The sequence below is a fragment of the Dryobates pubescens genome, chromosome 8, assembly GCF_014839835.1.
Source record: "Dryobates pubescens isolate bDryPub1 chromosome 8, bDryPub1.pri, whole genome shotgun sequence".
In the NCBI taxonomy this organism is placed as follows: Eukaryota; Metazoa; Chordata; class Aves; order Piciformes; family Picidae; genus Dryobates; species Dryobates pubescens.
Genome location: NC_071619.1, coordinates 15,955,658 through 15,975,537, shown reverse-complemented (window position 1 = coordinate 15,975,537; position 19,880 = coordinate 15,955,658). Strand labels below are relative to the sequence as shown.

At 41.6% G+C, this 19,880-nt stretch overlaps 1 protein-coding gene across 3 annotated transcripts in view; it reads right to left on the bottom strand.

Annotated features, from left to right (window-relative positions):
- PANK1 (pantothenate kinase 1) overlaps positions 1-17,835 on the bottom strand; it is a 31,693-nt gene extending 13,858 nt beyond the window's left edge. Inside the window, exons 1-2 of one of the 3 annotated variants that reach the window (XM_054163390.1) lie at positions 17,737-17,835; positions 2,834-3,186 (exon numbers count right to left, since the gene is read on the bottom strand). In XM_054163390.1, coding sequence (XP_054019365.1) covers positions 2,834-3,169 — 336 coding nt within the window. In that variant the 5' untranslated portion in view covers positions 3,170-3,186; positions 17,737-17,835. Of the gene's footprint in view, positions 1-2,833; positions 3,187-11,419; positions 11,552-11,884; positions 12,224-17,736 lie in introns of those variants that run through there. The other 2 variants (XM_054163389.1, XM_009897728.2) reach the window with 2 other exon arrangements.
- Between the last annotated feature and the right edge of the window lie 2,045 nt (positions 17,836-19,880).

The window sequence follows — 19,880 nt, the reverse complement described above, 5'->3', positions numbered from 1 at the left end:
TTAGAAAGGGGGGACAAAAACCCAAACAACAGCAACACACAACATGGAAAAACTCCTCCAGCACCCAACAAAACCCCCAAACCAACCCAGAGAAAAATCCCCTAAGCTGGAAATAGTCCTTTTAGTGAATTACTGATGTGCTTCAGTGAACATTAAGTATAACCACATGGTTGCTGAAATTATTTCTGTGGTCTAGAATCAGATTTCCTACTTCCAGGGGAAGCATTCGCATCTTCAGAATTAATCAAATGATTTGCCAGGCTACTGATCATTATGGCCTGCAGTCACCAAGCAGACCATGGAGTCTTCTCCAGGTCTCCCCCTATCCACCAGTGAGGATTACATGAATGGGAGAGCAGACCGGTAAACCGAGCTAGCTTTGTAGATTTAGTTGTCTTTCCGTAGCATGGAAGGCAGGCTAAGGGTAAACAGAAGATTTACTTTTGATACACAAAAGCAAAAGAGGCGTCTAAATCCAACCTAACTCATTTGGGGATTCAGAATTGAGACACTGTAACAGGCAAGTAACAACAGGGGATTTGCCTAAAGGAAGAAAAAGCTGCTGTAATCATAGAATGATTGCTTCTTTGGGATTCAAATGTTGGTTTGCAATATGTTGCATCTTTTGTCCTAGTTCTATGCAATTCTGATGTCCCATAAGCATTTAGAAACACCACAAAAGATAAACAAAAGCATGTGCATAAGGAAATAAAGAGTTCAGACCAAAAGCATGTTACCTTTGTCAGTTAGTCAGCTTCCTAGCATTTAGCCAGATTTGTAAATGCTGTTCATTTCATCAAACATACTTAGGTTTTCTACATTGCTTCTAAGAAACAGAAACATTTAAAGCCTCCTCCATAAATGGTATTACACAATACTGAAACCTGCAACAGCAAGATATTAGACTTGGCACATGTTCTCTACCTCTAAAGGTGCACTAGAGTGACCAAATATTGGCAACAAACATTTCAATGCATTGAGAATGCAGCCCCGAAGCTGTTGTCCAACTTCAATTTGCAAGCAGCATAACACACCGAGATAGCTATTGTAGCAGCAGTTGGCTAACGCAGTATGAAATTACAAGTGTCATGACACAGGACACACAGCCCTTCTAGAGAGACTAAGCAAGCAAATCTTCAAGTAACAGGTAGTATTTTGCTTCTGTAATACTCTATGTATACCACAGTTTGAGCCAAGAAATACTTGCTATAAAGGTGTGGAACTGGATAACTGCCAAGAGAAGGCCTCCAAAGCACACACTCAGGTGAGGGCACTTCACTGACTGCTGTTACATGACACCCCAGCCAACCATTACAGTGTTCTTCTTGAACTACCTACACACAAAATGCAAACTAACACTGCAAAGATATGGGATTTCATTCCTAAGTCCACCAATAACTTGCTATGTGTCCTTGCATTTTCGTACAATAGCTGGCAAAATATCCCAAGCTTCCAATGCTTCACCAGCTACTGCAATAGAGATGATAGACACTGCTCCCTCACTGCAAACTTGCATCTTTACATCAGACAAAGCCAAAGCTGTGGAGAAAAATGCCTAGCTGCTATAGCTACTGGGTAACCTCCAACTATAGAGCTGTGGGAGAGAGGGTTATGAACTTATCAAGTGAGCATTTCTAGCTGCTATTACATGATGCAGAAGAGATGAATTTGGGAAGATTAACCATTCCAAAGGGATAGTCAACCTCTTCAGGAAGTTTCAAAGTGACCTTCCATTGTCACTAGAGAATGCCCTGGACACATGGAAGGACGCTCAAACACCTGAACTGAAGCCACACTAAGTAACACTGTCCTGCTGGGATCCCAACATCCTTACATAACACGAAACTAAAACTTTTGAGGGTCCAATCATCAGTAGTCTCTAAGACATAAAAGACTTGCAACCAGCCCACAGTAAGAAATCTGGCACTAGTAGCAAACTGCTAGAGCAGCTCAGAAACTTGATAACCTTTCATTAGGCTAGCTGCTTGCATGTCCAACATTTATTGACAATGACTACACCTACACAAGAATTCCTGGACTTCATGGTGATTTCTTACAGCATTATCTTTCTCCTGAGGATCTAGTTATCTGGTAGGTGAGGGGTATTGCCAAAAAAAAGTAATCTCTTTTATTGCAGGAATGGATGTTTGGAATTAAAGCACACAAAGCCAAGGAGTGCAGGCAACAGCAGTTGGTAAATCAGTACTCTAGCTCGCTAGACTGAAGCAGCCATCACTTGCCCTCAAGAGAAGTTCAAAAGCTAGAGGTGCAAGTGTCAGCCCAGCCTGCCAAGTGAATCATTCACATTAATCTTAGTGAGACTGCACCAGCACAGGCAGACTAGTCATTCTTTTACAGAAAATAAATGAAGATATATCTCAGTAGAGGAAGATAGACAACAGGCAACTGTCTCCAAATGACTGTATCTCTATAATGCAATTTGTAGAAGGGCTCTCTATGCCTCCATTGTCACAACCCATTTTTGCAGTGTGCTCATCTAAGAGCTAGGACTGTTGCTGAAGTTTATATAAACAGCAGCATTCAAGTAATTCAGATTTACATAAGCTTCTGATGCTCCCTGCAGAGGCTGTTTTTAAATTCTAGGGCATCCGCTCACCCCGTGAACTGCCTTTCACATGACATACTCCCAGAAATGGAATAAAAATCCAGCTGCCACCATCATGCTTTCATACACTTTTCTCCCTCTGCTCCACATTTGGCCTCCCAGACTCTTAAGTCTGCCTGAATACACAAAAAATACTTTCTCTGCAAGTTCTAATAGCAGGACTCCCATGATGACTCCTTCCCGAACCCATTTCAACTGTTCACGTACCGTTCTGAAGTCCTCCTCAAACTTGTAAGCCCCACCTCCTGTGGCACAGAGCGTAGTGTGCAAACTGGAGAAGTTCTTTTCACTACCCATCTGTATAAATCTGTGCATGGCACAGCTGGGAAAGCGGATGAAGTGCAGGTTTCCTTTGCGTCCACACATAGTCAAGTTTTTCAGTTCAAGATGGACATCACGAATGCCAGTTTTACCATAGGCTGTATTGGAGGTCAGGTATTTCCTAATGCTTTTCAGGTTTTCCACCTCTTCCTGTTCCTCTTCTGCAGTAATGTCCTTAGGTTCAAAGTAGACCAGTTTAACCAATGTTCCACCAATATCCATTCCAAACCATGGAAAAGCTAAGGACAAGGAGGTTGGGGAGAAAGAAAGAGAAAGTAATTATAAATGCACAGGTTAGCCATATCCCTTGAAACATTTGCTCAATGAGAATTCAGTGTAGTCACAGTAGCAGCATCTACTCCTAAAAGCTGAGGGTCACTTAGGTGTCCAAAACTTCATAAAGTATCAGTTAAAAAAGGAGAAGAAGAAAATAATCTCAAAATACTCTTCTCTAGAGAATGAGGTTTTAATAAAATTTCACTCTTCAGTCAGCCCCTCCTGTCAGGGCACACTGACTGCATTTCATCCAATCTGTCTCCTGGCACCAATTTATAAAAGAAGGGGAGGAAGAAACAACCAAACAGGAGAGTGAGATTTCTCAACCCATCAGAACTACCTCTGTTGAAATTACACCACCTGCACAAATTAGCAGAATGAGAAAGCCTTGGTTTAGGTTCAGTATTTACCACTCGCAGTCCTTTTCTTTGAGTACAGGCTCCCTTTGCTGGTATGTGTATTAGCCTGTCATAAATCCATACAAGAGACGCCACCACTTGCTTCTCAGCATATATGTATTTGACAAAGATGGCCTAGATCTACCAAAGCCTTTGCTCTGTTAATACCAAATGCAAATAACTACAGAGAACAGGCAGACAGAAGACACTAACCAAACCAGGTTGGTTTGTCTGCTTTGCTTATATACACATGCATACATTTTACATCGTTAGCCATGTCACCTTAAGAAGCTGTGAGAATGCAAAGTCTATACACAGGTACTGCACAAGGCTAGTAATGCTTCTAAGATTAATTTGCAAGTACTGAGTATGTGGCTAATATCTAAGACCCATTTCTAAAATACCAGTCACACAGTCATCTTTGCTTTTAGGGAGAGCCAGGTAGACTTGCTAGATGTGTGATTCTACCACCTAGGGCATCCCGGATGCATTACTGCTATTTCTACCAGTGAAACTAAATGCCAACAACTCGAGGCAAAGATTTTAATAAGCGTAGCATGTACTGATCACACTGCTCTTCCTCACGTAATCAGACTGTTACTCATCTTCAGGCTGAAGGGAGCTTAGAGGCTTTAACTTCTTACCATAAGGGTCTCAGCATCATTCTTGTATGGCTGAATAATTTGAAAGTAAATTTCACAACTGTTAATACACCCTCCCACTCCCAAACCACTCCTTAAGTGTTTTGTTATTTTGTTCCATTGCTGTACACCAAATAACTCATTCATCAGTTTCTCTCCCCTTTCCCTAAGGACAAGGCAGGCATAATGCAAAAACTCCCATGAAGTAGCTTGTTTACAAATCACTTTTTCTAGGAGCACCTGTTGTAAAGTCCAAGTTTCTTTTTCCATGCCATGCAAGCTGCAAGACACAAAGACACGGAAACGTAGTTTAAGGTTTGAGAAGATAAAATATACACAGATGCACGAGAGCTCCCTGAAACAGGAAGAATTCATAGCAAGCGCTTTTAAAATGGGCTATATTTTAAAGAGGCAAAATATACTACCATACACTGACATGTAACTCAAAGACTTTTGAAAGCACAAGGTAATTATGTAAGCAAAAGTGCTCTGGTCCACACTATACAACACTACAGTGCAGTGAAGCTCAGGGCACCAATCCTGTTAGTGATTCACACAAATTTTTATTTAAGCTATTGAGAACTTTAATTATCTGTCCCACTGGAATAGTGAGCCTCCTCCTTGAACGCATCTTAACTACACAAGCAAGAAGTTTAATTTTAGCCTGTAGCTAAGCACATGCCAACTTTCAGCACTCTACATTGAGGACAAAATCTACTACAATCTACCTGTACTAACAGCTGCTTTAAAGCTATAGTGTAGATTTAATCAGAAGCAGCATCCCATCCTCCTATCAAGCACAAGTGTAAGTACTAACAATCGAGAGTTATTAAATGACTGCCAAGACTTTTTGTATCTTAACATTCTGAGAAGTCATAACAAAATCATTATCAAATAAGTATTGTAACAAACAACTATGACATTATTTCAAACCTGTATAGTTCTTGGGACAGGCACACATATTTATGGAGTAAGGAGAAACACCGAGACACTTTTAGTTTATTCTGTGAATCTAAGCTCTTTTCATTTCATTGTGAGCCAGAGAGTTGCAGAAAGAAATGGACTCTGCTCTTAGAAGAGAAGCAGTTTTCCTCAGCACAAATAAAGACCACAAGACCAGTCCACAATAACCTCTATTTTGGTCACTCAGAAGAGCAGCTTAGTTTTCTTCACATCTGCTAGCATCAGCTATCTGTTGGAATCACTTGCAGTAAAAACAACCTACAACCTACTGGTTGACCAATCAGGACAATATTCAAGTCTCAAAGTTCCTAGTAAGTCACTATGAAATTCATACAACTTCTGTACAACTACAGTGACACAGTAAGAACACTTCTGTATTCCAGTGATTATTTAAAAATGTACTTCTTGTATCTTTTTTAGCTATCAGTATGTTTCAACCCAAAATGTACCACTGAAGGACCATGAGCCCTTTGCAGTATGTTTAGATAACTCACCTTAGCTGATACCTAAGACACTTCAACTTTCCTACCACCATTGAATAGGCTGATAATGGAAGCATACATGCAGGCAACAAAGTGCTTCTGGGTTCTTCTGACTCCCTGAATATGGAGGGAAAGACCACTTGGAAGCCTCCAAAATTATCAGGGTCCTCAATGCTATGATCCAGGTGTACAATGAAAGGTAGGTATTTGTGTAGATGTAGTCTCCACAAACCTAAGGGAAATGGGGAGGTTTTGGGTTGGGTTATTTTTTTGGGGAGTGGTGGTGGTGTTTGTTTTAAACTGGAAGTCCAGCATTTCACTGATAACCTGAATAAATGTCTAGTTTCTTGAATTATTAAAAGACAGGAAAGCAAGGAGGGGAAAGTGAGATCCAGCACATCTACATCTTAAGTTATTAAAAATGGTGTGATTTACCATGAAAAAAAAATGAAAAGTGTGTTGCAGAAATGGTTTCACAGTATAAAAAGATGTATTTAACTAAAATTATCTGATAAGACTGTTATGAGCCGATTTCTCTCCGTCAGTATACAATATACTTATTGGATCAATGTAGTTTATTGTTGTGGAGAAAATGGAACTATTCTACTCTTAGTACACTGCAGTAAGTCATAAAAACAAGAACACTAATACCTATGTGTATCACATAACTGATTCAGAAAGTATTAAGATGATCATGCATTCTTAAAAGTCTAGCATAAATCAAAGACTTCACTTATCTAATTCTCTTTAATGTTAATAACCACCAACAACTATTTACTGGTTTCACAGAATCTTAGGGGTTGGAAGGGACCTCAAAATATCATCTAGTCCAACCCGCCTGTCAGAGCAGGATCACCTAAAATGGATCACACAGGAATGCATCCAGGCAGGTTTTGAATCTCTCCAGAGTAGGAGACTCCACAACCCCCGAGGCAGCCTGTTCCACTGTTCTGTCACTTTCACAGAGAAAAAAAATTTTCCTCATGTTTACATGGAACTTCCTATGCCTCAACTTGCACCACTGCCCCTTATCCTGTCATCAGGCATCACTGAGAAGAGCCTGGCTCCATTCTCTTGGCACTCACCCTTTACATATTTATAAACACTAATGAGGTCACCCCTTAGTCTCTTCTTGTCCAAGTTAAAGAGCACAACTCCCTCAGTCTCTCCTCATAAGGAAGGTGTTCCACTCCCTTAATCATTTTCGTGGCTCTGCACTGGACTCTTGCAAGCAGTTCCCTTAAACTGAGGGGCACAGAACTGGACACAACATTCAAGATGCAACCTCACTAGGTCAGAGCACAGGGGTAAGAGAACCTCTCTTGACCTACTAACCACACCGCTTCTAGTACACCCCAGAATGGCATTGGCCTTCTTGGCCACAGAGCACATTGCTGGCTCATGGTCATCCTTCCATCCACTAAAATCCCCAGGTCCTTTCCCCCTTAACTGCCCTCCTTTGTTGTCTTGATATAAAAATCTCCATTACTCCAAAATTTAGCTGCAGAAGTATGTGACAACACAAACAGAAGGTATCTACAGCATTGCAAAGTTAAGTAACCTGATGAACACCAACAGCTGTGCTATCTGGGGGAAAGGTTCACCTATGAGAAATTCCATGTCACATTTTACCTAGTTTCTGCAGAGACTTTTAAAAGACTATGAACCTGTAAGGCATACTGCATTCAGTTGAACACATGTGATTTTTAAAAATCCTGTGCTTAACATAAAATATAAGGAGGGTGTGTGGAGTATAAATATCAGATTATGACACAGAGGTCAGAGCAAGTCAAAATAAAGGAGAACTCCGGGGTCACTAATTAACATTTCCCCCCATTAGAGAAGGTAACCAAGGGTAATCCTTTTCATATGTTTAAGAAACTACCAAATTAGGTTAGCTGAATCTTTTTACTTCTCAACTCTTAAAAACAGACTGTGTCTGAATCCTTGCTGGTTAGAACTTTCTTCCTTTTACCTGGACCCTAGGTTAATTTATGACCAATTTGTGAAGGTTTCTTCTTTTACAAAACCTGTTTCAGCCTATACATCTCTCTTACAGGACTTGTATTTCCTTGAACATATACAGTATCTCATTCTTTTACCTACAATTTGAACGGTGGTATCAATAATCCGATATTTTAGCCATAAATAACCCTGATAAAACATCTTAAGTTCAGCTACTTTTCTTTCTGGACATACATATGGTGAAATCCTATTACATAATTTACATTTTCCATTTCATTTGCACAGCTTGATGATTCAATGATGAAAGAACTTCCTGTTCTAATAAGGAATAGAAGAGAGAAACAAAAATAAGAACAGAAAAGTAAGAATCACCTATGAATGTGAAAACTGCTTTCTGTTAAAATAGAAGCCAGTAATAGCTTACATATATTTTTTAATTACTTCTACTTCACACAGTTATGTTTGGATTGCTCAAAATGTTCTAAAAAGGAAGCATTTGTCTTCCACCAAATAAAAATATTACCAAAAGCTGATTTCTGAAAGTAGCCCTGGCAGATTAGGTCATTACCTAGCCTGCAGCAATTCATTAAACAAACAACCAAGCCAGGGAAAAAACACCCAGAACCAAACACCAAAAAGCCACAAACACACACACAAGAACAACACCACCCCCTGCCCCAACCAAAAATCTAACCAAACAAAAAAAAAACCAAACCAACCAAAACAACTCTAACAAAGAAAAGCCAAATACACAAAGACAGAGGCAGCAATAATTACCTACCAAGAATCTCATTCTTGGATAGTTTTCATCAGGTTTGATACTGTCTTGTCTGCATAAGCTTCCCATTCCTGTTGGCAAGGTTTTTTCTTTGTGATAAGACTGATAGATGGATTGCTGGGCCACAACACACCATACAGTTCAGTTTGTTATGACCAGTCCTACTCCTCAGGCAACCCTTACTCCAAATCAAATGGAGATTAACTTCAAGCAGCATGTCACCTGAAGTAATTCTTCAAAGACTGTGGAATGTTCCAATGCCATGGACAGAATTTCAGTAACCAATAACATGGTATTATACAATAGCAAAACCAAACCCACTTTCATTCCTGTATTCTTCACCAAAATACATTACTTAACCGTGGCATTCCATACTTAATATCAACACAGGTGAAAAAGCCCAGGTTTTCCACAGTTTCCACCTGGCTAAGTACTACATCATGCTGCAGCCAAACACCACAGGTGGAACAACCTAAACACTGGCTGAAAGCATTCTTTGCTGTGAAGCTACAACTTGAAGCATTTACAAATTATAACAGATATGCCTTGCAAGTGCTATTGCTAAATGATCACAATGCCTCAAAATACACATTCTTTAACCTCTAACAATTATCAGCTGACCTAAGGTGAGATGCAAGATGACAATTTGACCAGAGACTCCAAAGCTTTATCCTAAGAAAAGCAATAGAATTAACATGTGCAGCCAGCTTCTTCCCTACATCTGTGGTAGATTATTGCTGTAAAGCACCAGCATAGTTATCTGCATGCTGAAATCTTTGTCCTTACTTGGCTACAATGGTGTTTTCACAGGGGTCCACAGAAACACTTAACTCCTTTTCCTTTCTTCTATTCAAAGATCACATTTAAACTGAATGAGATGACATGCTTCTGAAGTTTGCAGAACTCACACAGTTTCAGTGTTTTACTCTCATCTGGAGCACTTCACAGTGGAAGATGCTGCAACAGGTACTGTATGTGTATTGATGATGTACTGCGATACAGAAAGGTAATGCAAACCCTACTCTTATAAAGGGTCTGCACTAATGAGCTAAACTGGAAAGCCTAGCATCCAACTCTAGTTCATCTAAAGGGAAAAAAACAAAGCAAAACCAAGCTTCTCAGCAGAAGTAGGTGAGTCAAAGATAAATTAGTCCCAGATCCTCTCTCATCAGAGGCCAATCAGCAAAGCACACTGGTTTCACACAGAATCTTTCCTTTTCAGACAGGAAAAAGATGGGTATATAGAAGCTACTTCACTTTGGCAGAAAGCCAGATCACTCAAGAAAACATTTAATTTATAAGGATTTAAAGGATTAATTGCTGGAGAAATTAAGTTTCATTTGCTGAAATATTGGGAAACGTCAATTATCTCATCATCTTTTCCACCATGCAAAACAAGCCCCACAATCAATACTGAAGTCCATGACATGTGGCAACTGCACTTCATTTTGCAATGTGTCCTTAAGCACAGAACATCTGCAAAGAACAGGACTAAATAAAAAAATAAATTAAATAAACCAGAACTGTGTAATATTCACCTTGGATGCAGTGGAAAGCTCTGTAGCACCAGGAGAATACGAGTATAATGTAACTAATTTAGGCTATCATATTTTACAGCAGGACTAAATAGCAATTTTATTCTTGTACAAAATAAACCACAGGAGCTAAAAACTGTAGGACTGGCAAGCATTTGTGTGTTTTATTCAGCAAAGAAACTGTACTCAAAGTAGTTTTACAAACTGCTTCCCTCGTTTGCTGTTTTCATTAAAGTCTTATTTCATTAAAACTCCATGACTGAACTCTCTGTTGATGTACATGCCACCTCTTCACAGCGATGGACTCTTTTCCCCCTCAAGATGGCAAAGGAATTCCAAATATCTCATTCCTTCTTATTCAATCAATTACAAGAATCCCTAAAAGCCTTATTCTTTGTTTCAAAAGGTTTTATTATTATGAAGAGTTTGATATGCACATGCTGCCTCTTCCCAGTTGCACCAATTCAAATGAAAAGTTGACTCCAAGTGCTGCAATCGTTGTTAGGAGATGACAATGTGAAGCTAGACGAAGGCTGCAAAACCAGTTTGTGACAGAGAACGCTTTGGTCACCAGTATGTTAAAACTGGTAGAAGACTGACTTACAAAAGGTACTGTGAGCACTACATGATTAATACACAAGATTCTAAAGGCAAAGCAGTATACAAAGCTCAACAAAAAACACTTGAAAGCTGGAGAAGGCACCGGCTAATATGTAGCCTTGTGAAAGCCAGAGCTCTGGCTGTGCCTATTTTGTTCTGCTTATACAGAGAAGTTTTTTAGGTATTCATTTCAAAATAAAGAAAGAAGAAAAACCCCTGGAGTAGCTGAATGCACACTACTTCCTACTGAATAGAAACATCTTTAAGTTTTGGCAGCTGGTAGCTGTGATCCTGACTATCCCTGATTACCCTTTTGGAACATGCTGAACTTTTAACAAAGCAGCAAACATTTGTTGGCTTTTTTGAAGAGCCAGTGAAGTGAGAGTGCAAAGAAACAATTTTTCTACTCTACTTGTAAACTTTACCATAGAATTATTCAATAGTTCCACACCTACACATAGGAAAGTAACTATGATCAAGTAAGTAAAAGATGGTATTAATCAACACATCTTAATAATTATGTACATAAGTATGGATAGACTCAGTGCCTTAAAAAAAACCAATCAAGTAGGCGGCCAGTTTGATAACACCCTTCTCACCAAAACCCACAGGTAATGCTTACAAAAAGCATATGATTAATTCATTGTGTTCACAATACACTATCTTTTTTTCTTTTCCCAGTCTGAAAAATTCACACACAGCCTCAACATCTACCTTTTTTTTATTAACTCTAACAGTGTTTGGAAGAAAGGAAAGGCACATGTACTGTGCCCGCAGTACTTCCCCAACACTGAAAGCAGAGGCCTGCCCCTCGCTGGCCCGGGCGCTACTTACAGTGCTTCTTGGGCACGATGAGCTTCATGAGCGCGTCTGGGAAGCAGCAGAGGCCAGCAGGAACCTGGGCGCCGCCTGACACGGTACTCAGCTCAGCGCAATAGCTACCGCCCGCCCGTGTTTGTGCCGGGCCGCCGCTCCCCGCCCGCCGCCGCCCCATTGGCGCAGGGCGGGCCCGGCCCACGCGGTAGCGGGGCCGTGGCCGGCTGCCGCCGCCGCATTGGCCAACACCCGGGGCCCTCGCTCCGCCCGCCCGGCCAGCCGGTGGCCGGGGGGAACGCCCGGGACGCGGGAGCCGGGCGGCGCTCCGCAGGGGAGGCGGTGCAAGACCCTAGCCGCCTGACACCGGGCTGATGTCCAGGCGGGCCGGGCTGCAGCAGCGCCACACGGAGGCTGTCGGGCTGGCAACCCATACCAGCGCCACCCCGCAGTGCCGCGCCTCGCCCGCCGCGCTCATTCACTTACGTGGCCTGTGCCGCCGGCCCGAGTCCGTCCTCCGGCGCAGCCTGCATTTCTTGGCCGGAGAGCCGTGGCTGAGTGGCGGCAGCTCCGAGCGGAGCAGCAGCGGGTGCGGAGTCTCCCCGCAGCTGCCGCTGCTCAGCGGCTGGGTCGAAGGGTGGAAGCCGTTCTGAAGCAGCCCGCCGAGCAGGGAGCAGGAGGCAGCGGCGGGCGGTGGCGGCCCTGCCGGAGCGGCGGGCTGGGCACGGAGCTGCTCTCCCATGGCGACTGCCTCTTCCCCTTTGTTTCCTGGCTCAGCTCCGTCTGGGCGCGGCGAAACCTCCGTTCATTCCGGCGCCCGTGCCCGCAGCTCTGTACGCTGGGGATGCGGCGCCCGCCCCCCCGGCGGCGGTGGCGCACGGCGCAGGCGTTCTGGCCGCAGCGCGCTGCAGAGGGGCGGCCACCGCCCTCCGCCTGAGCCGCGGCGACCCCCGCCCCCGGCTAATGTGCGCATTCCCGGCTGCCGCGTCCGTCACCTGCAGGGCTCGGTACGCAGCCCCGGGAGCGCGGCGCGGGGGGTGGGGGGGGCTCGGGGCGGGCCCTCAGTCGCACGGTGTGGGACGGCAAGGGCACGGTCACGCTAGGAGCCTGCACCCCGTGCAATGTCGGTATGACTTCGTTCCCGTGATACCAACCCCCTCTTCGCTGGCGCACACCGGGCAGGCCTAACCTGGTAACCGGCTGTGGAGTCATTTTCGCTTCAGTGTCCACACGCACACGCTCATGTGACTCAGGTGTCTAGCTCTCGGAGGCCTGTGTGTGTGATCCCTGGTACACCTCGTACCTCATACAAAGTTATTTTTGCATCAGCACCAATGTTCAAGTTTTTGTCTACATTGTCACGTGTGTCCTCAACAGCTCGGAGGGAGAGGGTGACCTTGAGTGTATTTGACCTCATGCTTTTTTAGTATCTTGGCCTTCCCACCACAGCACTGATAAATCTCGTGACTGTGATTTATTCCCTGACCACTGAGACATCCAAGTGTAAAAATACACTTTCTCAATGAAACGTATTAAATATCAAGTGGACATAAAATGGGTGAACTCTGCTGCTGCGGTATCATATGTACACTGAAAAGAAATACTGAGTTTTGCTCTGCACGTGAAGATGGTTTCTGATACTGGCTGCCAGTCACTGTATGGATGGTTGTCCTTAAACAAAAACAGGTCACAGGCTCATCCTTACACCTAAAATTAGTACAAGGGACAGGCCCTCTGCTATGAAACAACTATAAAGATTGAAGAGCTATTCTAACTGCCTCTAGAAGGAATAATGCAGTAAGAAATTGCTTCATGAGAGGTAATGTGACATTCTCCCCAGTTCCCTTCTGGGACCACAACATTATGTTTAGGTAACTGGGAGCAAGCCACAGCAAAACATGCACCTGAAGTTGGGGAAACAAAGAGAACAAATAACAAGTAAAATTTTCTTCCTAAAAAACAGCCACCAATGTTCTGAAGACGATTAAAACACTCATTTTCCCCCTTCATATCCTAATGCATAAACAACTGCTGTAATTGCCAGCCCAAAAGTGATTACCCTGAAGACAGTAGGAAGAAAGGCAGACTATATACATTTATTGCTAGAAGAAGCTATAGTGCTTCCACACTATGACATTCTTTGAGAACTTCCTAACTGAATTATGTTTAAAATAAAAATCAGAAGGCTGCTTCCTGGACTGGCAGGGACCTTCATACCACATGGCAAGTTGATGCAACTGGCTAGTTAGGCTATATGAAGACATGGGGAATCCTTACTGGTACTATTCTCAGTAGGCAATGGTTGTCCCTTTCTCCATCCCTGAGAAGGAAATTGACAGGAAATACAGTCAGCCCAGTGGAGAAGAGGTCAATCGTTCCTGCAAATCTATTTGTCTCTGCAGTTAAATGAAAGCATCAAGTATTAGTCCAGAAAATTAAGATTTGAAAAGATATTCAAACCTGGAACAGGTAATAGCAAAGGAGATAAATCACAGTTGCTGAGAAATAAGAAAGACTTCTTAAGAGATAACTGCAGTAAGGCAATTTCACTTTAGACTTGAGGCATTTCCTGGAATCAAGTTAGACAAGCATTAGACTGCACTGGAATACTGAACTATTCACTGTTCCAAGTTTCTAGGAAAATTTAAGTATCTGTGAGGAACAGTCTAAGTAGAGCTGATCCTGTCTTAAGAGTGAGGAGAAAGCATGGCCTCAACACCTTTTTGAGGTTCTTTCCAATCTTTCATTTTTTCATTAGATACTTCCCTAATATTTTGCTGTAAATATTGGACAATCATGCCCAGGATAGAAGCAAATGAGATTCTGATAAATAAAAGTACATAAGCAAAACACTGTTAGGACTGACAAGTTCAGGACAGTGCAGTCCAATGGCTTGTTGTAACAACAAATGTCACCTCAAATAATGCTGGAGAAAAATATAAAAATGGAGAAATACTGAAGACAGTCCAAATTAATTGACACAGGAACAGATTTCACTTCTAAGTGTGCGAGTTTGCCTTCAGCAGGAATGGAGGAAACCACTTTTGTGTTGTGGAGAGATGAAGCTTCAAACCACTGTGCTGCTTTATCGAAACAATTTCAGATTCTTGTACTGATAAATCATATCACACAAACAAATTTCTGCACTGCAAAACACCAACTTTTTTGGTATTATTTTTGTTTATGCTTATTTAACTTTGGAATGAGCTCTTAGAAAGGTTTCACATACCCTCTATTCTGCATCAGCTGTGAGCCACAGTACACATGGACTCATCGCCTGATGTAGACAGCCTGCAAAGGGGCTGGATTGGTGGTGTGAAGGTCTCACATTATACTTAGTATTTGAAAAGCTCAAGCGCCTTAGAAAACACAATCCAGAAGAATATGACAGAAGTGATAATGTCTCCTCTTGAAAACAGGACAATAAGTAGAAATAAACTATCCTGCTACTCTCACAGTTGAGCAGTTGACTCAAGACTTGCTGGCTGCTTGGTTTTTACCCATATTATTTATGAGACAATGCATCACAGCACAAGTGGCTGAAAGCAGGTGTTTTTTAAGAGGTACTGCACTATCTTCTCTTCATACCACATACACACATTCCATGTTACTGCCTACTCTACCGCCCTTAAATTTAAAATATTTAAATCTCTGTATATTTAAAATACACATCTGTCAACAAAGTCATGGCATATAATACAGGTTTAGTTTATACACTTTGAGGCAAGTAAAGTTTTCCTCTTCCTTTTATCCTAACTTCCTAAACAAACCCTGTGAGCCTGCTCGGTTTTCAGTCTGACTTGCAAGACAACAATCCAGGCAGAGGCGCAATACTGACACAAAACTGAGGATGCTTCCAGTTCTTTCAGTATTAACATTTACTCAGTATTTCTGTCTTCCTTTCTGAACAGGAATAGGTGGAAATTACATGTTTATTTTTAAATACTCTCCTGTGTATTTCACTGTAAACCAGCAATCTGGTGGGAAAAGGACTACACACACATATCATGCTGAAGAATCCAGGACACAAATGGCCTCCCATGAACAAGTCTGCTATATTGACTCACTGCACAGTACACATTTGTATGGCAAACACTGCATGGATTGTTCCATAACCACTTGCACTTCAGACACCCAGCATTCTATCACCTCTATTTATTTGTTTATAAATAGAGGCAGGCTGCAATTCTGTAACTCTATGAGTCAGTTTCAGCAAGCCAACAACTAACTAACTGAGGTTAAGATACTCTGCCATAGAATAAGTGGTACTGTGCTCCAGTCCTTACACTTTAAAAAGCAATGCTACTAATTAAACAAATAACACCTAACAAGCAAACAGACAAAACAGAAACAAACAAACAAGAGGCCAACAAAAAGCCACAACAACCTTTCAAGCATGTTATCATCAGGCAACCTGGCCTGATATTTTCAGGAACCTATGAGGATTACCTCCCCCTCCCTCATTCTGTGGGGGGTCCTGTATCCCTGGTCTGAGGCCAAGCTAAAATAAGCACCAAACAGGTGCAGTCCACATGTAAATCCATTACTCAAGAACTGGAAAAAAAAATAAATATCTTGCAGAGCACCAGTGGTGTTACTCTAATTCAAAGCCAGCCAGCTACAAAGCTTTGGTCATTTTTTGGAGAGAAGTGGTAATGAGGAGCATGTGCACATCTCAGTTTACACAAACTATATTAAGCAATGCAAAGAGTGTAATGGCATAGCTGCCTGCAGATTTATGTTCAAGGGGTTGCTGGCATGATGCCATTTCTGTTTCTATTTCTATTCAGGTTACTTCTATGTTTATCTTGTTTCTGTATTATAGGAAAGTCCTAGGATTCAATTTTTCCTCTTGAAAATAAAGCAAATAAAGTACAGCTTGATAAATAAACATAAAAAGAGTAACAGCATTCCTTGCAAGAGATGAGATATTGTTGATTTATTTTTGGGATATTCACATATCAAATACCAAAAAGAAAGTACCAAGACTCCAGTATTTCTTCCCGATTGCTTTTCACTCATACTTTTTGGTGTATGCAGGGCCTTCAATAGCCATTTAAATGCCTTTTCTCCTTATTTTAAATTGCAGAGCTAGAAAACCAACAGTCAAACATAACTACATGATGACAAATGATAGAAGGGTAAATCAAATGGGACAAAACAGCTCTAAAACTGTGTACAATCCTTATCTAGAAAATGCAATGACAAAATATTTAAAAGGGACACAAAGGGCTCTAGTGATCACAAGAAAGCTAAGGCTTACTATGACAACAACTAGCTAGCATTAGAGTTCTGCTTGCCCCAAACAGTGATGCATCTGGGAGGCAAAACTGATTTCAGGTGACAGAGGAAGTGAAGGGCATACATTCAGTCATGTGCCTGAGTCTTTGCCAGATGGAAGCCAAGAAACATTATGTTGAGACCACCAGTTCCTTTCCCCACTCCTGGTGCAGGCTCCTTTCAATTATGCCTTCACAGAATCACAGAAACATTGAGGTTATTAAAGACCCTCACGATCACCAAGTCCAACCAATAACCCTACTCTACAAAGTTCAACCCTAAACTATATTCCAAAGCACTACGTCTAAATGACTTTTAAACACATCCAGGGCTGCACACCCTGGGCACCTCATTCCAATGCCTGACCACTCCTTTCTGTGAAAATTTTTTTCCCCTATGTCCAGTCTAAATGTACCCAGCTGTAGCTTCAGGCCATTCCCCCTTGTTCTATCACTACTTACCTGTGAGAAGAGACCAGCACCAGCCTCTCCACAACATCCTTTCAGGTAGTTGTAAAGAGTGATGAGGTCTCCCCTCAGCCTCCTCTTTTCCGAACTAAACAGCCCCAGCTCCTTCAGTTGCTCCTCATAAGACATATTTTCCAGGCCCTTCACCAGCTTTGCTACCCTCCTCTGCACTCACTCCAGCACCTCCCCATCTCTCTTGTATGGTGGTGCCCAAAACTGGACACAATACTCAAAGCCTTCTGTGACACATAAACAAAATCTATTGATTTAATGAGGGAAAAGCCCTGTTCCTCTTCACAGAGTTGCAACTGATCTCCACTTTTCATCAAGGAAGATGGAGAAAAACACTCTAAGAAGGAACTTAGATTTGGTGGTCTGAACTACCCTCAGGAGGAATGTTCTTTCGCTTCATCAATGACAAGCAGAGCATAGATAGATTTCCTGGCCGAATCACCAAGCTTAGTGTCTAAGCAAGGGACTATGAATGCTGCCTGGAAGGAGTTGTCTGGTCTAGGATATACATATCTAGCAGCAATAGCCAAGACTAGGAAATAACAGTCAAAAGAGTACATAGACGGAATTTGTTCTTACCAGCCTACCCATCCCCGTGGTCAGACTTTGCAGTTGGCCAAGCAGTTTCTACAGTTATCCTTTGGCAGCTCTGAGATGAGGTTAGAGATCACAGTTGACATCTTCCACCCCAACTGAAAAAAGCCAAACATGCAGCAGTCACAGAACAGCAAGAACTTTTTCTTTCTAAAGCTTTCCCTTCCAATACCTTTGTTACTCTGCATCCAACTATACAATTACAACTTAATTCATTGCATTTACTCTTTAACTGAATCATAGCAGAGCTGTTGGTGCTCATCTGTTACAGGGAACAAAAAACCTTCAGTGCCTTATTTCAGTTATTTCATATAAAAATACCTAAATTGGTAAACATTGAAAATCTAGTCCTTGATTATTGTTTATGAGTACAAGCCAGCAAAGACAAAATAGTTGTTGGAGGTGAATAATCTTTTTTCCATGCCAATAGTTTCTGTTCTGTGGTTTGTAAAAAAGGAAAAGCTAGGTAATCAATTCAAGCTATTAGGTATGGAAAAAAACCTAAAAATCTCATTTCAAATAGACTGTCCTAGGTCTCCATCCACTCTGTCTCCTGCCTACGTATTTGGCTCAGTGCACTGCTACTGGCTTTTAAATATAAGGCTTACATAAACAAAATTAAATTGGAAAACATGCAAGTTCACAACTCACTGTTGAGAAATACTGTTCATCATCATAAAAAATGATTGCAACAAGCAGCAGAGCACTTGGTAGATTGCTCCCCCACAGACAATTACCCTCATGTATGCACACATACTGGTTTTGCTTGGGTGAATGTTTTCACTTTTTTTCCCCCCCTCAACTCAGCATTTTTACATGGACCTTTATAATGTCATCAGGAGGGAAGCAACAGTTTCAAAAATAGCACTTTGAAAGACAACAGTGGCTGACAATTACAAGAGACTCTCCTTCCTCATTCAGAACTGCCCATCTGAAGAGGAGGAGAAACTTGTTCCTCTATCAATACTCAGCAGCACAGAGATTTCTCCCTTGCATTGGTCTGTATTCCCAGAGCTTAAATGAAATTCCCATGAATATGGATGATTACAAATCAGGTAACAACAAGGAAACAGACTTTCTATGCCTGTTTGTGGAAAAGGACTAAAAGGCATCTCTCTGAATTACTCTAGCTAGACATACACACCTGCAAAACAGACAAAACTGGCTTACTCCTCTAAACCAGGAGGAAACACACAATGTCCATCAGAGGATAGAAGGGACACAGAGCTCGTACTTTTGTCCTTCCAAACTAGTCCACAGATGGGAATGAGTGCAAAACTGAAACACAGCACACCTTTGATATTTCTCCTCAACCAGTAGCAGGGAAGTGTATATACAAAAGAACATTTAAGACCAGGGTTAAATCCAAACACCACAACTTATCTGGAGTTAAAACTTTAGTACTTGAACAACATCATTTTGCTTTCAGCTAGGTAAAACCAAAGTTTTGCTTAGGAATCTCATACTGAAAAAACATTTAATATATCCTTGTGAGATTAAGAGAAAACCACAGACAATAAAAGTCAAATGTTAAACCTTTAAAAAGTATCTTTTTATCCACACTTGCAAAAAATGAGAGCCTTGTGTAGGAAGGGGCTGCCATATAAATGACAAATTTGTTCCTAAAGGCTCTGACTACTTAGTAACAAAGGAAGCACCAAAACATTATGCTAACATTAGGGTCATTTGCTGTTGTTACATCCTCTGGTATTTGTGGCACTGGTGACCTTTCAGGTAAATATTACAGCTAAGAGTCTGTTCTGTGCAATGCATTTTAGTTTTGTCAAGAGGCTAGTTTAGAACTTCCAGGTTTTCACAACCTACGTACACAGAAAAAAAGAGAAACAGATCTGCAATCATAGACTTCTATCTTCTCATTAGATACACTGTCAAACAATAGGAAGTAACTTCCAAGGTCTCTCCAGCATAGAGGGCAACTTGCACTTCACTGCAGGATCCTTAGTGCTAGCAAAATATTTTTTTCTTGCAATAAACCATAACTAATACAAACACACTCTTGGTCTATTGGGAATTTGTGACCTGAACAACTGCTCTTCCACTTCCTATTTAATCAAACAAGCAACAATGTTAAAATAAGAAGTAGTGAGAGGTCTGAGAAAGGGTTTGAA